We start from the raw sequence: 21,528 nt of genomic DNA on the forward strand, positions 1-21,528 counted from the left end.
ACTCATGATAATATAAAACAAATTTTAGGTTTAAATTGCTTTAGCAATAAGAAATTCTGACTCAGTGAACATATGCCACTATGTTTAAAAGTGGAAATAATGTTTCTCATTCTTCTTTTTCTTAACTCAAGAATAATGATCATTTTCTTTGTTCAAATTTTGAAGGTATGGTATGTTTAAGACTGATGTTGGACCATATACATGAGAAAGTTAGATATCATTTTGTGACCAGCATTCTGTGTTGTCACATTCTGAACAAATCCCTGGAACTCATTTACATTTTGCATAAAATTCTCATGGGATTTATTGTCTAAACCTTTACCATACTCTCTGCCTTGAATCTATTAATTTCCTGATCAGACGTGAAATTTTGGGGAGTAAAAATAGATTTGTATGTTTGTTTTTCAACCATAAAGTTTCATACAGAATCCCTCTCAGAAACTCTAAAAACCTACTATCTTTCAGAGCCATTGGTTAAAACCTAGAGTGAATGTGATTTGAATTGTCACAGTACATCTTTAAAAAGACTGGTTTAAGTTTGGCAGTGGAGCAACACTGAGCTGGGGAAAGGAATACATATGAAATAATGCAGGTGATTCTGGAAGATCTAAAGGACATTAATTTTCCCATAAAACACTGTGGGGGAGAGAGGAGGCTTGATATGAACTTCCAGGGTACTGTTGATTCCTTAACTCCTCAAATAGAGCCTGGCACAGAATAAATCACTCAATAAATGTTTGTTGAGTGCTGTGATTTGAAGGAGAAGAACATCACATGAGCTCTCCCTTTTTCCCCCTCTTTTCTCCACGAAGGTTGAAAAGAATGATGAAGACCAAAAGATTGAACAAGATGGTATCAAACCAGAAGATAAAGCTCATAAGGCCGCGACCAAAATTCAGGCTAGCTTCCGTGGACACATAACGAGGAAAAAGCTCAAAGGAGAGAAGAAGGGTGATGCCCAAGCCGCTGAGGCTGAAGCGAATGAGAAGAAGGATGAAGCCCCTGTTGCCGACGGGGTGGAGAAGAAGGGAGAAGGCGCTGCTACCGCGGAGGCGGCCCCCGCCACTGGGCCCAAGCCTGACGAGACCGGCAAGGCAGGAGAAACTCCTTCCGAGGAGAAGAAGGGGGAGGGTGCCCCCGATGCTGCCACAGAGCCCGCAGCCCCCCAGGCTCCTGCACCCTCAGAGGAGAAGGCCGGCTCAGCTGAGACAGAAAGTGCCACTAAAGCTTCCACTGATAACTCGCCGTCCTCCAAGGCCGAAGATGGCCCAGCCAAGGAGGAGCCTAAACAAGCCGATGTGCCTGCTGCTGTCACTGCTGCTGCTGCCACCACCCCTGCTGCAGAGGATGCTGCTGCCAAGGCAACAGCCCAGCCTCCCACGGAGACTGCAGAGAGCAGCCAAGCTGAAGAGAAGATAGGTGAGCACCCGTGAGGGCCAGGTGCAGTGGGTGCGTGGGTCCGGTGGAGGGGTCTGTTCAGAAGGTCATCCGGGAGAGAGGAGAAAAGTTAGAAGGTGGTTTCTGGAAATCAAGGGAAGTCATGCTTAAGTCCCCAAAGTGGCAAGACTAAGAGCTAAGTTTATCTTCCCAAATATCTCCAAGCCTGAGAGATACCTCAGGCAGGTCTAGGTAGCAGCCAGTACTAGAGAGATCTGGCAATTAATTATCTTAAGTAGATAGAAATATACAGTCAAACTAGATAAACTTGGTTAAAAATATTCTGTGTGCTGATAGACTTAGTTTAATAAGTAATTACTGAGGCTACATATATTTTACGGGTGAGAGGTAGCTAATGTGATTATCTGACTCCAGGAAGTGTCTGGTATAAATACAGCCAACTTCTTATTGATCCAGATTACCTGGTGTGTTAATTGCTGGCAGCCAAAACATAATCTCATACCACCTTTCCCTATCCCCACAATATGTTTCTGTGCATTCTCCCTACCATCAGTTGGTGAGTTGTGTGTGTGTGTGCTTGTGCTCTCAGAAAATGTTAATTGGGGTCAAACATAATTAGGAAAATAAGTCTGTTGATGTTGCCAAGAACAAAAGAAAAACCCCAAATCAGAATATGTTATGAAGTCAAACATAAATTATCATTTTATTATTGAAGACACTACTTTCTATCATATTCATAAATAATTGAGAGTTGATTATGATTACAGAAAGGTACTGGATTCGATTCAGTTTGGAGCTGTAACTTGGAAGTTGGAGTGTTTTCACTATTGTTGCCCAAAGAGCGTATGCAGAATTGGAATAGAACATTCCCAGAGCAAGATAAATTTACCAGACCTTCATCCCTGGGAGCTAGATCTAAACCTTACCCCAGCATGACCACAGTGGTAAAGGAGGCTGGCAGTCTCCATGATCTTTCTCTAATCCAACATGACCCATGAACACTTTCCAACCAAGATCCTCAAGGACAAAGTTGCTTCTGTGCCAGTTTAAAAGGCTGGGTTTACTCTTTTAGAACCCCTTGGATTTAACCAGTGATGTGTCCAAACATAGACTGGACCACAGTGTGCTCCTTGGGAGAAGATCTACTCCATGAGAGTGGTCTCAGAAATGTTCTGGCATCTGACCATCAGATTAAGAAAGTAACTATTGGACATTTGCCTTGATATCCATTTCTCCAAAATTAGATACTACAGTATGGCAGATGACTATTTTAGATATTTTTACATCTGCTTCTTTATCTTATCCCTAAAATTCTATAAGATGCCAGATTTTGTAAATTACATTGTTATTAGCATATTCTAGTTCCAGGTAAATCACGTGCTTCTTTCTATCAGTGATTCATTTTGAATCTTTATTCTAACTACATACCTGCCCCAGGGGTCAGAACTTGAGATTAAGAAGATGGGAATTTTTCCCTGGAAAAGGTAAGACATATGATAAAAAATGGGGTATGGGTTTTAATTTACTTAGTAAAGCAAACTCTAACTATTTTTCTTTAGATTTAAGGTTTCAGGCTCAGAAAAATCACTTTGCATATAGACAGACTACCTGTTGTGTCATTTTCATAAATCTTAGAAATTAATCATACTTTTAAATACAGAAAATATCTGACATTGCTCGGATCATAGTTTTAAAATCGGGATTTCTAAAGTTGTGAGTATAGACACAAAGACATGATGTGATTTTAGGTTTACACTCATTATTTGGATTAACAGAAAGAAGGACTTCATAAATCAATGAAAAGTCTAATATATATTTTTAAAGAAATTATTTTATTATTTTTCCAAGTTATGATAATTATAAATGTATTAATGGAATATTTTATGTAAGTAAGTGTTTAAATAGTGAATAAAACTGACTAAATTTAAATTATAGATAATAATTTGTTCATTCATTCATATATTCCTCAACTTTGCTTACTCTGTTCATTTATTTAATTAAAATTGTATCTGGTCAATGAAAACAAATAGAGATCATGCTCTGCCCTAAATTTTATAAATTCCAGTTGAAAAATATCTCAATCAGATTTTATTATGTGCATTGAAAGGTGATTGAAAGTGTAGGTGAAGTTAAACTTGAAGATAATCACAAAGGGCAATTTATCTTACAATGTTTCTTAGATTTGTGCAGGTATTGTCCTCTTGTTTAGATTCTGTAATGCTGCCTGTAGCTTCTTTCTGGACTGAGGGATCTATTAGCCTTGCCTGCTGCATGTGACAAGCACAAATTACCCAGCTGTGATTAATCTCATGGAATCACAGAAACTGAAGGTGACAAGGAGATCTATCATATCATACCAGGACCAAATTCCCAGGGGCCCTGTACTGCATTTTCTCTATCTTCCTTTGGATTTCATTCTAGTCTGGGTTAAAGCAGCAGTGTTTTCAGGTTGGCTGTACCATTAGGAAATGGATGGCTATCATGGGTTGCTTTAGAATTTTATGGATGCCTGGAGGGGCACAGAGACACAATCTAAGAGGGCACAATTGGGGTGGGAGACAAAATTAGTCAAAAAAGAAAATCTAAGAAAATAATTTCTGTCAATAAAAGGGTCAGGCTGGGTGCAGTGGCTCATGCCTGTAATCCTAGCACTTTGGGAGGCAGAGGCAGGAGGATTTCTTGAGGCCAGGAGTTCAAGACCAGCCTGAGTAACATAGTGAGACCCTGTCTCTACAAAAAACTGAATTATCTGGGTGTGGTGGTGCAGGCCTATAGTCCCAGCTACTCAGCAGGCTGAGGCAGGAGAATCGCTTGAGCCCAGGACTTTGAGGTTGCTGTGAGTTATGATGATGCCACTGCACTCTAGCCTGGGCAACAGAGAGAGACCCTGTCTCGGAAAAAAAAAAGAAAGATAAAAAGAGGGTCACAATTTTAGATCAAATATGATCATTGCTTTAATACATATGGAAATCTTTTATAAATTATAAATGTTATTTATTTTATTTCTTTTGCTACTTATGGATTTGTTATGGGTGGATGCCATTTGCATTAGGGCCTTTGAAGTTGACTATTTTTTTCCTTTTTATTTTTCTTTTTTAATCATCCTAGTATATCTCCCTCTCTCTGCTTTGCCAGTTTGCCTGCCCAGCTTTTTATGTGCCTATGACCAAAACATTTCAGTGTATTCCTGGTGAGGACTTCTTTACAGGAAGAAGAATGTTGAAAACACAGCCCCCTTCAGCCCTGAGGAGAGAACTTCCAAGCCCTGTTTGATGACTATATCCTTGGGGTCTCCTACAGAGAGTGTCAATGTGCTCATTGACTCTCAGTGAAAGAATTCTCTGTTACGTCTCCTTTTCTCCATGGTAGACTATTTACTTTCCCCAGTACAGGAGTCCAAAATTTCTGCTGTGGCTGTATTCAGTGATGTAGTCCTACCAAGGTAACCCATCCAGGTGGCTATCAATACGTGATACTGATTGGGTGGCTGCCACAGGGCATGCGACTGATGCTAGTCAGGAGTATAACTCTGAGTCACTCTAAGATGTTTTGTAGGTTGATCCTGGCTACATTTTATTTCCATGGTCTCCTATGTCTTTCAAATTGGGATCATCAATAATGATCTGGAAATGAGGGGAGTTTCCTTTTGTCATTCTCTGTTCAAATAGAAAAATTGACTTGGTGTCTTTCTACCTCTCTCCCTCCTATCTTTCCTCCTTCCTGCATCCTTCCCTCCCTCCCTTACTCTCTTCCTCTATCCCTTTCTCCCATTCTTCTATTTTTCTTTCCTTTCCCCCTTCCCTTTATATTAACTTTCTGCTGTGCTAGGTATTGGGATAACAAGATGAGTAAGATATGGTCTTTGACCTTAAGGAATTTTCATTTGATAGTGAGGATGGGATGAAATTCACAGAGTAGTGTTGAAAATAATCACATTAATAACAAATTCTACAAATAGGTATGGAGTACTTCTATATGCTAACATTCTTTGGGACAAAATATGGATGAGACAGTGCTTCAGGGGCCAAGATACAGTTTGATGCATGCTATGAAAAGTTTTATATAATGTGTGTTTTGATAGTCAAGTTATTAGCCAAAAATATCGATGCAAAATTTATAATTTCCAGAATGATAACTATGTGTAAGAAAATAATACCCAGCCCATATTTCTGGATTTGGGAAAATTGTTTATGTTTCCCAGAACAATATTTTCCCCAAGGCCCAAGGTAACCATCCACTTTTTAGCTTTCTAGAAGATAGATCCATTTCCCCTGAGCTGTATACTGGGTGTGAGATTTCCTGAGAATATTTACACTTATCTGGCAGGGTGCCTCATAAGCGGTTTTGATTTGAAATGTGGTTTCAACCACTTCCCAAATTTATACACAACTCATAAAGAGTGAAAATCTTGGTTGTGAAAGTCTATAAATGCTGTTTATAAAACATGTGCACCCTGTCAGATACTCAGTAATATGCCTCTTGAGTACTGTTGATTATTAGGCTTTTATGGAGCCCTTTTATATTGTGAGAGTGATGATTTTTATTGGCTTTTCTTGACCAAGGACAAATGGCATTTGATAACATTTCTCTATTCTTACATTGCAAGAATAGGGGCAAAGTAAATGGGTCTTCTGTTCACAGACAGAGTCAGTGAGGAAACAGGAGTCAAACTGGGAGACCTTTAAATCTTCACCTTCACTGTAGCCCTGTGATTCTTTACCTCTCTTTTAAGATGTTATGTTTTATCTCCATTTCTGCATTTTTCTCTATATCTTAGCAGTGTGACGATCTGATTTTATTGGGAAATACCTACCAGGACATTCCTAGGGCATTCTCTGTCCTTCTTGCCCTGTAAGATAATGGAAGGAAAAGAACATTGAACTGAACCAAAGAGTACAGGGTTCTAGTCTCAGTATTTCTACCAAACAGCTGTGAGATTTTAGAGAAGTTATTGCTTCTCTTTGCCTCAGTTGTCTCATCCTTAAGAAGAAGGCCTTGGATAGTGGATTTTTCAGGGATTTTTTAATGATTAAAATATAAAAGTCTAATAATAGGTAGCATATAATAAACGTGTATTAAGTGTCAGGCCTTGTACTAAATGCTATGTGGGGATTATCTCACTTGATCATTATAACCACTCTGTAGTAGCAATGTAGTTGTGTAATTTCTCCTTCCTCTTTTATGGACAAGGAACCTGAGGTTTAGAGAGATATGGCATTAGTCATTGTGAACAACTAGCAAATGTCGGACAAGGAGCTGAACCCTGACAGTCTGAGGGGTCACATGCTGACCCCTGACACCCACACAAGTACTATTGTGGAAGAAACAAAGAGAAGAGGGATGTCTGCAGACCCCAACATCATGTTCTGATCTAAGAACATCTCTCTTATTTGTATAATTAGATACTCCACACCCTTGCCTGAAAATTATTAGTCATGGCATTTGCAGATGGGCATCCAGCAACTGCCATAAGTCCTGATCATAATTCCTTCACAGCTCTATCACCCCAGAATTATTGGGAATATTAAACTAGTTCTGAATCTTAAGTTCTTATTCCAAAAATGCTTCAAGTGCTGTTTTATTAGACCTAAGGGAGCTATAAAGATCAGTTGAAATTGATTGTCCTTAACAGGAATTACTAACTCCATCAAAGATGCCAGGAGGAGCTGAAAAATTAGAAATTGGAATTTTCATATCTCAATCAGATGAAAATCATTTTATTTATTGTAGGTGATTCTTACCCTAAATTTAGCTTATCAGAATTAGTATATATTTTACATTCTTGTTTAGATCCCCACTCTCCTTTGAAGTGCATTTCCGAAAGACCTGGTACCTTTATAGCTAAAACATTAAAAAACTTAACAGAAGAGACAAATTGGAGAGCAATCACTATCTCTTTAGTGAAAAATAAAAGTAAGTAGACAAAAGAAAAGATGACAAAATGTGTTTTAGCATCCCAAAACTCACATTTTTGAGGCCTTTTATCCATTCTTTCATAGTTCATATTAAATTATTACTATCGCCCTGTAAAAGAGGCTAATAAATAGAAAGGCATGTTCCTCCCTCAATTTTAAAGTTATAAAACTATATTTGAAACTAAAAATAATATATCTTCAAACATAGAACATTTTTCAGATGTTAATACATATTCATCATATGTCTTCTTTTTTTCCTCTATGCACACACACTCTTGCACACACACAAATCTCAGAAGTATTAAAAAGAGAAGGAAGAAGAAACAAGAGCAGCAAGGGTCACACAGTGAGTCCATTTGAGCGGTCGTCACTCCTATTTTGTTCTCGCAGCCGCCATAACTTCATCAAATGAAGAATGAAAAAAATAAAAAAAAAAAGAATGAAAAGCTTACTCTATCCAGACCTAAATGAAAGGGAAGAAGGAAGCCAATGGGGCTACTTAAAACTGTAAGAACTGTGCTCTTGAAAATCTGTCAGAATTATATGGTTTATAGCATGTATAAAGAGATCAGGAAGGTTTGAAAGAATATGTAATTTTTGCATCCCTCTTAGCCATGTTTGAATTTTGTGTTGAAGGAAAATGACTAAATCAAGTGCTAAACCTCAGACCAATTCATATAATTAAGAAAATTTGAACCACTGCCATCTTCAAAAAAGCTTTAGCCAGTTATTGACCTCACTGAAATAAAGCTTGGCTTTCTAAGCAAGTAATTCATTTTTGGGTTTGTTTAAAAGAGTTGTCATAAATTATGTTTGAATGGTGAATAGTGTAATATTTTTAATAGATCCAACATCTTATAGGGTATCTGTGGTGTGATAGCACTGTAGTTTCAGCATTATAGACTGAACACCACTTAAAATCAAGACATATGGGTTCTTGTTCAGATTCTGTTGATGTCAAACCAAGCTTTCCACACTTAGGGCTTAGTTCTGACATCTGTCAGTGTGTTCAACTAGGTATTCTTTACCTCACAACTTCAAAAAACAAGTCTACAATCATAGACCAAGGAGGCATCTTTAAACTGAGGGGCATATGACCCCTAAGCCAGTCATCCTCACTTTTCTGTATTCCCTTATTTTCTTAACTATTATATAGTAGGTTTATGGGATGGAGCTGATAGTAGAGAATTTAGATAGAGGGGCGAAGAATCTAGGAAAATTCAATTCTAAGAAAATTTATGATTACACTGGGGGCCCAGCAGACAGCAAGAAAACTTTAGTGGAGTTTTCTAAACCCACCTTATACTTGAGATTGAAAATCAAAAGTTGAAAATAATGTTTTCTGGTATGGTTAGACTACTGACTTCTAGTCCTTCTAACAATGTCTCTGAGATTGAAAACTACAACTGTAGTGGCCATCATTTGCTATCAGTAGTTTCATTTCCATCATAGAAAATTCATTATCGATTTATTTTTATTCCTATCTTATTTCATTAAAGTAATTAAAACAGCTTCAGGAATTCATAAATCCTTCAATTCTTGTGTAGATCAGCAGACACACCTGACAGACATCTGATAAGCTTTTCAAATTTTTTTCAGTAGATTGCCATTAAAACATAAATATTACATGAATAAGCTATGAAATAGCTTATTGTATGTATGAATACATACATATGTATTTGTATGTATGAAATACAATGTTCCTCTAATTCTTTGTTTTTTATTTCAGCATATTATGGGAGTACCAATGTTTGGATTATGTATATTGCCTTTGTCCCACCTGAGTCAGAGCTTCAGGAGTGACCACCTAATTCTTTTTTTAACTCTACATTTACAGTGGATCTTTGACCCTTAGTGAAATTGGCTAACAGGCCTAAGTGTTTGGAATTAGACTATCAAACATCCCAAGAAAAGATGGTATACATAATAGACAAGTTGGGTGTGATTACTCAACAATTCTCACACTTATTTTCAATTTTTCAATCATAATTAGGAGATTTTGGAAGATAAAATACTTCAGCTTGATCATCTCACATTCTACTTGGAAGGGAAGCTGAAGTTCTTATTTTCAGTGAAAAAAATAGTACCCTAGGAAAGCTATTTGCCTTTCCTTATAAATTGTGCTCAGTATTAGTGGTCTTTCCTGGTGGCATGCACATAGTGAAGTAACTTTGAAGGCTAGTTTTGTTTTTTTTTTTCCAGTGTGAGTTAGTAGAGTCTTTTGGATTTTGGAATAGAAACTAGAAACCATTTACCTAAAATGGTTCCTTCTTACTGATGTATGATGAATGTGTATATATCTGTCAGATAAAATGGAGACAAACATTTTTATAGCCCTGAAAAAAACATCTCCTTGTCCTGGGGCATGAAAAGGTGAAGAATGTAATTTAGATATTCTTAAGAACTGTATTCATTCCTGTAGCACAACCTTCTGCCAGTTCACAAACACGTATGTATACACACACATGAATACTCAGTATGCAGCGAAAGGTCCAGGAGTTTAGGCTGTCACAGACAATCTGAAAGAACAATGAATTACACATTTTCTGCACTGTTCAGGCCAACAGGAAGTGGAGAAGTGCTCCATGAACATCACTCTGTCTCTCTGAGGGTGTGTGTGGAGAGTCATAGTCCTTTCTCTGCTGGTCACGTAGCCAGGATATGTTTGTGAATCTACAATGGGATGGTAAGAGCTAGGATTTGGGACTAAAGCTGTGTGTGATGAAATTTGTATTGTCTAAAAATTAAAACCCTGGTTAGGCTAGTTAGGGGAAGATTGTCTAGGAAGACTTCTTGGTGTAGAGGTTACCTTAGCTGAGTCTTGAAAGGACAAAATGTATCTAATGAAAAGGGATATCATTTATTTAAAAACTTGAAAACCCACCTTTCATGGAAATTATTACAAAAATACAAATAGTTTAATTCAGTTCATAATTCTGCTGCAGCTTTTTAAGATTAAGCCTCAGTGGAGATAATAGCTCCATGATCTGTTTTGTTTATTGTTGAACTTCTGCATCTTAACAATGATTTGAATGAATAATATTATGCAGTAGAGAAAATTCTAAACTGACCCAGGAGAAGGAGTGCAGAAGCTCACTGGAAAGTTTTGTTGTTACTGAGAGCCATAAGTCTCCCTGAGGTTGCCAGAATTCAAACCACTTAGGGCTTCATAGACCAGTGTGAGCATTTTGCATTATGTTCAGAAACATATTGAGAACTAGAGGAAATCAAGGCTGCTCCCTTCTGAAAGCAGGTGATTAATTTCATCCCAGCCACATGAGTGACCTGTGGGTGGCTCTTGCCAGTGTGTGACAATTACACCCAGGGAAGACATAATCTGCCAGGTTCCTTGGCTCCATTTCCTCATCTGACACATTTAAGTAATCTTTGCAAGATGTGTAAGAGTTTACTAAACCTGCTGTTGCCCCACTACAGGATGAATTGTTAATATGTTCCCAAACCAACAGCGCGAGGGCAGAGATCAGTAAATAGGCTTTCCCATTCCTGTTGCCTATTCTCCTTTCCCACAGTAGTATAATATTAATTTTTGTGCAGCCTGTGAGCCATTCAGACTACAGACCATAGGGGGCATGGGAGTGGGAGGTTGAATAGATTCTTCCCCACACATAAGCTGTAACTTAAAGTAACTCTCATGTATTTGGTAAAAAGATAGAAAGAGCCCCACTTTGTGGAACTCTCTCTGTTCTAATATAAAGGGCTAAGTCCATAGTTTAGTAATATGGTTTCAGCATTCTCCCCACTGGTAGAATCAAATCATTTTAGAAGGAAAAGCAGCAATAGAAGATTTTGGTTTTCTTCCTTCCTACTCCTTTAATACTTATGGTTTAACAACAGTAGGTTAGGAGAAGAAGAACCTGGTCTCTATTGAAACATGCAAGTTAGTCAGTTTCCTTTTTTTTTGCCAGTTTTTACAAAAGGAAAAATAAAAGGTAAAAAATGAAGGAAAACCTTGCCATTTTCTGATTAGCTATTCATTTATGCTTTTCACCCCAGCAGAAAAGTAGACATGTAAGATGCACCACTGTATTTGTAGTACACTGGTAGTGGTTTGAATACAAGGTTGGTGCAGTTGTCAAATTACATATTGCTTTGGGAAAACCTGAAGAGAGAACCTTGCCTAACATCCCGATAAAGTAGATGTTTTGTAAGAGTACCGTATAATGAATGAAAAAATTGTTTTTCATGTGTCTCCACTATAAGGTGAATTTGAAATATGATTAGAATGAGCATTTATCACATTTTCAGATATTATAGAATAATACTTTTCCCCACTCCTGCCCTGTATTCATTTGAGTCATTGGCCATTTACCCTGAGATGCATGATGACTGCACATGGATACATGTTACAAAGCAAAACAAACAAACAAACAAACAAGCAAATCAAAGCATTCATTATAATTTTATCTGATATCTTCAGTGGCATGCTGGTAAACTCTTTCTCCAAACAAAACAAACCTCAAAAAACCCTTATTTCTGCCAATTTCCATGGAGTAAATATTTCCATAATGGCTGATTTCAGGCTACCAATGTGTTGTCACCAAACGAGCTATTGGGAAGAGATGCTAACAACTTGCTCTCAACAGCCAATGTGAGCCAGCTCCAGCATTACCTCAAGTCAATATATTTTAACAATTTAATAATTTTTACTTTTGGTGACTCTAAAATACTAGGACAGTAATTATCAACTGCCAAATAATATATCAGTATAGGAACACATAAATAAATATCTACTTGTAAAAACATAATTTTGTACATGTGTATGTGATGCCATGAGAAACATTTTTAACATTTGCAATCTTTTCTGTTGAGCATCATATACTTATTAAAGGTTAAGGAAAAAGGTAAAATTTAGAATTATACTTGGTATTCAACTAGAAAAGCATTTGCTACTGAAGGAATGGATATACTGTCCTCAAAAGTGTGATCTGAGCTACATCTTTTTAATGAATAGAAAGACTTTTATGTTCTTCCAAACGGAAAAAGAGGAATTAAAAAATAGACATGTTAGCTAGGTCTGGTGGCATGTGCCTGTACTCCCTGCTACTCATGGGGCTGAGGCAGAGGACAGCTTGAACCTAGGAATTTGAGTCTGCAGTGCACTATGATTGCACTCGTGAACAGTGATTGCACTCTAGCGCTGTAATCTCAACAACATAGTAAGATATTGTCAAAAAGATAAAAAAAAGCTACATTGATGAAGGCAATGAGTTTTTCTCAGCTGTTCTTTCAGAGATGAATTCAGGATTCAGACTGAATTGTAACCATTGATGACTTTTCTAACCTCTAACATAGAGGAAGAGTTGTCTCATTCCTAATAGTAATTTTTAGGGAGAATGATTTTTTTAGTGCTAGGAGGAACATTGTTAAACAATGTATTCAAAGAGGGTAAGATCAGAGTAGTGAGCAATTATTGGAGGCAGAACTTTTAAAATTGTTAGCCTGGACATTATGTGTTCAAATGAGTTTAAAATGTATGTACTGAAACTCCAAAGCAGATCTGCTCTGGTTGAGGATCATAAAGTGAAGTGGAGATGGCTGAAGGAGCTCAGAGCTCCCTGTTCTCTGTTTCTATTCCTCCCTTGTAGATGGATTTTTTCCTGAGCTCCAAAATATAGTTTGAAAAGCAGAAACTTAAGGAATTCCTCTTCTACTGACTGTCTACATGTAGCCAGCAAAATGGTCAATGTCAGTCAGTCCTATTTATTGTAAGGTGGTCTTCACAATGAGTACGGATAACTGTATGCATGCTGATCATATAATAGATTATGTGTATTATTTATAAGGCCAACAGACTAATGCTTCCTATTGTAGTCCTATTATTTAGTCACAGATAGGATTAGTCTGAGTAACCTCTAAACATGATATAGGTAATTAAACAATGTTCTATTTTGAGTTCTAATAGTATTAAAGACATGCAAAATTTATTTTCCAAATGATATTTTACAGATAACAAACCCAAGGAAAATTTATTTTCTAAAACCTTATTTTAAAACCCTCCATCAGTGAATTTTGAGTGTGCCATGGAGCTGCACCTCAGAAATGTTTTCTGGGAGTCTGGTTGTTTTGCAAAGGCCAGGTTGGGAGGATTTGGGTCCTCCACTATCCCACAGTCCCCCTTACCCCTACCTAACTGTGTCTGGATCTTGGTAAAACTTTGGCATTTTAGGTAATAATAATTAAAAATTACTGTTCTAAACTTAAGGCCAATTTCAAAAGATCTTGAATTTTGACACAAATAAAAACTCAACTGAACTCTTTAGGCAGGCATTCTCTATGCACTTAGCTTGAATTGTCTATTTTATAAACAGATCTTTCCAGATATACTATGGTAATTATTTAAATTCTGAAAATTGATTTGTAGTGCTTATTGCAAACAAATGAAATTTAGGTGACTCATCCAGGGTTACTAAACAAGGCTATGTAAAATTAATGTATCCATGGATTTTGGATCTTTAATAATGCGATAATATTTTTTAGTTGTATTCTAATTTGCAACATAATTATATAAACAAAACATTCTTCCCGATGGGATACTGCTTACTGGTATTCTACCTAAGTAATTTTGAAATATCCACAAAAATAAGATTTCTAGAAGGTTAAAACCCAAAATCTGTCTAAAAAATTCTGAAAAGTCTGTCATTTTCCTTTCTCTCAGTCCTGAGCCCCAGTGCACAATAGCTGTTTGGGCCCCTGTCTGAAAGGATGCCCAAAAGGGAAACATCCACAGGTAATGGGGCCAAGTCTTTTTTACCTCCAGGGTTGACCTCCTAAGGGTCACTTCAGTGATTAACATCACAACATGATACTATCCAGCTGGGAAAAAAGAATAAGTCTAATAATGTCATAATCATTTTAGGCTTAGGGTTATAATTTCTAATAGATTAGTTTAAAAATGACCCATTCAAAGCTACAAACTTATACCCATCCATATCAATACCCTGCATAAAACCTTCCAATGCTTAACTTTTGCAACCTGTATAAAATCTAAATAATTATTATGGCCTACAAGGCCTCATATGATCTGACTTCTTATTTCTCTGATTTTATGTTCTTGTACTCCATCCTTCTGCCCTCCTCTCTAGCCATAATAGATAACTTTATTAATGTCTCTTGAACACATTCAGTCTGTTCCTGATCCAGGGCCTTTGCACTTGCTTTCTCCTTGATCTTCCCATGGTCACTGCTTAGCACTTGCCTCTTAGCACTTGGGACTCCATTTGAATGTCACCTGCTCAAAGAAAACTTCCCTAACCATTTGCTCAGAACAGCACCACCCCTACCAGCTCTATCAGTTCTACCACATTACCCAATTTATTTTCTCCATAGCACTCTCAGTGCCTAAAATGACTGTGCTGATCCATCTCTGATGTGTTTATTGCCTTTCTCTCTCACTAGACTTTCTGTTGCTTGAGGCCAGCACTCAGAATAGAGCCCAGCACATGAGGGCCCTCAATGAACATCCACTGATTGACTAATAATGTATATTTCACCTACAGAGAGATTTCTCTTCATACACAGCTTGAAAGGGAAAGAATCATTTCACTCTCCTAATTTGAAGCCCCACCAAAAAAGCTAAGAATGTTTCAGGCAAATGCCCATTTTTATTGCTTGTAGTCCAACTCTTTGGAACTTTATAAAATCAGCAACTTCCCATCCATGACCTATTTTCGAATATCTCCCAGGCTCCCAAACACACTTGAACCTGGATGCGGGTGTTTGACTCAGAAAGAGAATTGGTCAGAATGTGAGAAAGGAGCATGGGCTCCTAAGAAGTCTCAGGTGTGGGAAGGGGTGGAGACTCTTCACTCTATAAAGAAAAAGGAAGAGTATAAGGGAAGAAGAATGGGGTAGAACTCGGAAGAAAGAAGAGGGAGAAAAAAAGTAGAAGAGGACCAGAAATGGAGGTATCAGAGGAGGCAGAAAGAATAAAAAAGGGAGAGGTGGATAAAGAAAAGATAATAGAAAAGAGGAAAGGGGTGTGATCTGGGAGAAGGCTTGAGGCCTGGGAGAAGCAGGACTGCAGGGGCAGTGAAGAGCAAAGAAAGGCACTGACTGAGCTGGGGATCCCCAGAGGTGGGCGTGGTTCCCCGGAGCTCTGCTGCTAACAAGCTCTCTGGCCATGGACCAGGCAAAATGTACCTTCCTTGCTGGTAAAAGGAGATGGTTTTAAGGTATCTTCCATCTCTAGCACTTTCTGTTCTTGGCTTTACAAATAGCAGGCCCTAAAGGGTTCCTTGGCAAATGGACTTTCTGTCTTTGCGCAGATCTAAGTGGCAGATGGGGCCTGGCTCCCCAAGGGGAGGCTCCCCCACCCGCTGCCCTCTATTGTCTGAGCCCTTCTGCAGCACCAGTCTCCAGCCAGTGCTGCCTCGGGAAAAGCCAGGGGACTCTGTCTCTGCTAGCTTCCAGGCAGGAAAAGAAGAGAGGAGTTGAGTTACATTATCCCACAAGTTTAAATGTAGGCCTATTTCTATACTAGTAAGTTATAGATTCCAAAGCATGTTTCAGGGATATTTATTTCTTTGAATGCCTCATGTAGAAACAGCCTTGGAATTGGACAGTCTTGGGTTCTGTTCCAGGTTTCTCACTTCATGTCTGTTATGATTTGTTTAACCTCCAATGTCTTTTATCTATAAAATGGAGATAAAAAATACCACCCTTAAACAGTTATTGTAAGTATTTAATGATATAGCATATTTAAAGAACTATATACAGGGTAGGTCCTCAATTAATGTAATTTTGCTTTACCATTCTTCTGATAATCTGTAATAATTACTTCTCATATTTATACTCTCCCTATATGGTAATCCTTTGGACAAATCTTCAAATTGGAGATGGTAAAAGCAAGGATCATCAGTCATCTTTCTATAGGTAACATAGTGGAAGAGATTCATTCATCTAATAAATAAAGAGAACAATTTTTTTAGTGACCCAAAGTAAAATATTTCCAAGTACTACACAAGAAAAAATATATTACTAAGTAGATACTGCAACAATAGACGAAGAATTGCAACATCCATGAATTTAGCCAAATCTCTTCCTCAGAGGCCAGTAGTACAGGAAAAGATCACAGGTGTTGGAATCAGACCTATCTGTGTTTGAGTCAAAGGCCTGATCCCTAACCAGCTCTATGTCACTAGCTCAATATCAGTTTTGTCATTGTGAAATGTGTAAGACCCTCATCCTGAATCTGGTGGTTGTTGGTATTAAATAGATTATGTGTAAAGTGCCTATTATGGTATCTCATCAAACACATAGTACGTACCTAATAAGAAGTCACCATTGTTTCTGTCTCTTTCAACTGAAGCTGCTGGAAAACATTTTTTTCTTTGGTATTACACCTGATTTTATGAAGAAAATTAATGTGCAAATGGGACTTGATTTATGGACAGCAAGAGGGACACAAAATGATTTGCAGTCTCTTCTGGGAGTCAGAAACTATTCTATTTGGCCTACCTTGTAGCTCAGCAACATTACCAAGTCCTTACATTATCAGTAATGATTGAGCCTGGAAGTTAGCCAAGGCCACCAGGTAGTGATGTTAGGATTAATTTAGGATTCATGTAATTGGTCCCTCAGAAACTGCAATCTAGGGATTCAATAGAAAATATTGGGGTCCCTTAGGGGAAATAGCTAATGCACTCTTTCTAGGTAGATATCAGCTATAAACCTTCACATCTTGGATTTCAATCCTACAGTCTTCAACCTAAAAGGAAACCTAGAAATTGCCTAGGCCTGGGCTGCATGAGTTTAGGAGGGTCCTTTAATCTCCTGAAATTATTTGCATCATGTTATGCTGTGTGTGCATATGGATGATATTCTTAACAGAATGTCCTTGTCTTTCATCATATATTCTACTGGGACCATTACACAAAAAGATTATGATCTACTGTACTTGAATAATCTCCAGGAGAAGTTGTATAATACATGTGTGGGGGGGTGTTAAAAAGATAAAGCATGTTCTCGGATTTGGGTTGCATGATCTGTCCATGGTCACACAGTGAGTTAGCATCAGAGCAGAAGAGATCCACCCAGATGTCCCAAGGACTGTATCCTCTTGCCATTCAGTAATTTTTACTTATTAATATGTATAATTTCCATTCTGCACTAGGAGTTATGAGGGATGTTGATGCATAAAAGTGAGTATCTGTTGTCATGGAAGTTACAGTTTGGCTGGAGAAAAAAGTAAGGCCCTTAAAAGGGAAAAAATACAAAAACAGAAACAGGACCAGCAAACAAGATAAGTACATGCTTGTATACAAGCTGCAGTCTGTACTTGTGGAGAAGGAATTCAGAGGCCAGGATAGTGGGTAGGGTCTGAAGAAAAGAAACGAACAACATTATGGAGCATTGGTGAGGATACCGGCCTGGTAACTTGTATCAGTAAAGGGACAGTGGGATATATCGGACCTTGAAATGGTCACAGAATTTTATTTTTGGTCCAGCACATTGAGGGTGGTTGAAGTTTTCATGTTACTATATTATTTTTTGCCTCAAGAATGACTCTGATGTCTCTATAAAGTCTATACAAAGAACAATCCACACTTTATTCGTTAAAATGACTTTAATAAACTTTCTAGACTGAGTTTTTTAGTCATTGTCAAAAGACTGAAAAATGAAAATTAATTTCAAAACAGCTTAAAAGTAGGACCTAGTCACAATAGGTGTTGCATTGCTGTATCACTTGCCTGGGGTCATTTCTTCCTGGAGAGTGATTTTCTAACTTGTCTGCCTTCCACCCGGGCTCCACAGCTGGGAATGGAATTACGCTGGTGCCCTCTGCTGGGCAGAAGTAGGAAGTTCAGCAGGAAACAATGGTGTCCTGGTCTTTTCGGGGTAGGGACTGAGTTGGGGATTCTGGGCCCACAGCAGCCTCCAGGCTGGATTCATTTAGTGCTACCTATAGGCCTCCCAGTCAGGTATGCTCTGGCATCATGGCTAAATTCATTAACCAAAAGGAATAATTGGATTTCTATCGTAAGAAAGTTGTCAGCTAATTTTTAAAAGTAGCCCAAGAAAATGACCCCCTTTTCCTCTGACAGTTTGAAAGCTGGACACTCCTTTCATAAATCACAGTGCCATGACTCATCATGGGTGGTGGCCATCTCCCTATAGAACGATGCGTCTTAAGAGGCCAGTGGGAGACTCTGAGGCCATTTTTTAATCCTGTTTAATCATTGTTTTTTTTTCAATAGTGAAGAAAGCACATTGATATTCATTGCTGATTTTCTTGGCTCAAATAAACAGCATTAATACCATAGTGTTAAATTTGATTTAGAGTGCTTACTCTGGTGTTCCTTCAGTATCCTGCTCAGCTGATTCTTTCTGCTAGAGGTGAAAAAACATTCAGTTGTAAGGAAGAAAGGGGTGGGGGAGTGCTGAGAAGGAAACCAAAAGAGAGTTGTGAATTCTCACATGTGCACACTGCTGAGGGACTTCTAAAATAAAGTGCAGGGGAGAAGAGGGATTGAAATCACCCTTTTCAACTCTCCATTTTTATTATATTTTATTTTTGAGGATCAATAATATGGACATGGAGGTCTGCCTCTTGTTTCCATAACAACCTGGCTTATTGAAAGACTGCAGACTCCACGAATCCCCAATTATCAGCCTTCCAGGGCTTATTAATGGAGCTGAGGATCCCAGTGAGGCAGGCAGCTCATTGCTGGCACGTGCCTGGTGGGCTGGCGGAGGGTGGAGGAGAAGGGAAGGGGAGATGTGTGGTGAGACAGCAGCCATTTGTCCCCCTGTCACTTAGGCGGGGGGTGCCGTCATTCAGGAGGCTGTGAGAGCGCCTCTGGAAGCCCTGAGTGGCTGGGGCTGCTGTTGCAGGCAGCCCAGAAATCGAAGTGAAGATTGTTTTTCCAGCCCCACCCCAAAAAGCCATTCATCTGGAATAAATCCATATGAATATATCACACACCCCGTATGTTTATTGAGCTCCTATAATTAATCGGGGCTTCCTCACAAAGACAATGGTGACTCTATATTTCTAATATTAACTCAAGCCTTAATTAAAATGTGAAGCCGACCTAATGCATATTTGATAGTTTTGAATTGCTCAGTCTTTGGTCTGGTGTTCACTTATTAGGTCCTTACCATAGAATAATTACAATAGCAACAATAACACTGATGATGATAAAAACACTGAGAGCATTTACTTGTCTTGGGCCAGGCTTTCTGCTAAATGCTTCACATGAAGTTTCTTGCATAAGCCTCACAATGATCCTCTGATGGGGGGTATCATTGTCCCCTTTTTTTCACAAATGAGGAAGTGGAAACAAGAGAACTTAACTGATTTATCTTAGGCCACATGGCTAGAGAGTATAAATACATTAGGGTCTCATCTCTGCTCCTTCTATAGAATTATTTTTATTCTTTTCTTGTTATCCAACTTGAGTGTTCTCAAGGCAGAAAAGGAACAACAGATTTACAGTAAGTTCTGTGCTATCCAATGTGATTGGGGAATGGAATGTTCTGGTTAATCAAATATTTTGATTAATAATTGCCATTGATGTTGTTATTGGATTTCCAATTGGGAAAGATTTGGGATATAATAAAACATACACAACATCAGAAATATAGTAATTACAGCCATAAAATGCTTCAGGACCATTACACAAATGTCAATTTTTATTGTAATGCAGAAATGTTAGCTGATAAAGACTTCTATTTGACAGATGAATTGTTTTCATATTATGTAAATGGTACCTTAACATTTTGAATATTTTATATTTCAAAGTACTTTATATAAACTAACACCAAAGTTCAATGTGATCAGAAAAAAATATTTTGAGATATTTCAGCATTAAAGAATATTAGTGCTTAGAAAATCTTAAATTTATTAAATACCCTGGATCAATAGAATATGCTTTTTATTTATTTATTTATTTATTTATTATTTTTGTGAGACAGAGTCTTATGCTGTTGCCCAGGCTAGGGTGTCATGTTGTCAGCCTAGCTCACAACAACACAAACTCCTGGGCTCAAGTGATCCTATTGCCTCAGCTCCCGAGTAGCTGGGTCTCCAGGTATGCGGCCACCATGCCCAGCTAATTTTTTCTGTATATATGTTTTTTTAGTTGTCCAGTTAATTTTCTTTCTAATTTTTTTTTTTTAGTAGAGACAGGGTCTCTTGCTCAGGCTGGTGTCAACTTCTAACCTCAAATAATCCTCCTGCTTCGGCCTCCCGGAGTGCTGGGATTACAGGTGTGAGCCACCACACCCGGCCCAATAAACTAGGCTTTTTAAAAATCAGAACATTATACTATATGGAAAATGAACTGCGACTCTCCTTTGAGGTGGTTCAATCCAAGTCAATCACAAATCACTGAGAGAATAGGTCAGCATTGGCAGAATTTTCATCATTGTTGCTCAAACAACATTTTTTATGATTTTAGTCTCCAGAAGTGAAAAATAATAATAGAACTTGTTTGCAAAGGCCCCATCTTTTTAAGAATTAAGAGGAGTGACAATAAGGACTGTTTTAGTTGATATTTACTGACTGTATCATCTAAACATTTTACATGTACCATACAACAACCCTATGAAGTAGGTATTATATCCCCAATTTATAAATGTAGAAATTAAGGCACAAGCACAAGTTACATAAGGTGTCTGAAGTTTCATATTTGGGAAGTGAGGGGATCCAGATTCAAACTCAAGCAGTCTAGCTCCTGAGTCTGTGTTCTCAACCAGAGCTGTCTACTGTCTCTAGTTTCTTTCTGTTCTCTCTTGAGTCCGTAGCAATCACATCTACCCTCCCACTGTGCCCTGAAACAACTTTAGCCAAAGTCACAAATGACCTCCACGTTACTAAAGTCCAGTGGTCAATTCTAAGGCCTCATCTTCTTTGACCTACTAACAGGATTAGATAGTTGATCACTTTCTACTCTTTGAAATACTTTTGCTACTACTCTTCTGGGACATTACCTATTACTGATTTTTTCCCCCTAACCCACTGGCTAGTCCTTCTCATTTTCCTTTGCCCTTCCTTCTTTATTTCCCTGATATCTAAATGTTTAAGTACCCCAAGCTCAGTTCTTGGTTCTCCTCTTCTCTTTTCTCCTCTCTTTTTTTTTTTTTATCTACATTTACATCTTTGATGATCTCCCTTGGCTCATGGCTTTAAATATTGTCTACAGCATGATAAGTCCCAATGTTCCATCTGTAGCCCAGACCTGTCTCCCCACTC

General features: G+C 38.1%; 1 protein-coding gene across 1 annotated transcript in view; it reads left to right on the forward strand.

The window, feature by feature from the left end:
• GAP43 (growth associated protein 43) overlaps positions 1–21,528 on the forward strand; it is a 98,330-nt gene that overhangs the window by 51,976 nt on the left and 24,826 nt on the right. Inside the window, exon 2 of the mRNA XM_012785583.2 lies at positions 813–1,419. Within this exon, the coding sequence (XP_012641037.2) occupies positions 813–1,419 (607 nt within the window). The remainder of the gene's footprint in view (positions 1–812; positions 1,420–21,528) is intronic.

Source organism: Microcebus murinus, chromosome 1 (genome assembly GCF_040939455.1).
Source record: "Microcebus murinus isolate Inina chromosome 1, M.murinus_Inina_mat1.0, whole genome shotgun sequence".
Classification (NCBI taxonomy): Eukaryota; Metazoa; Chordata; class Mammalia; order Primates; family Cheirogaleidae; genus Microcebus; species Microcebus murinus.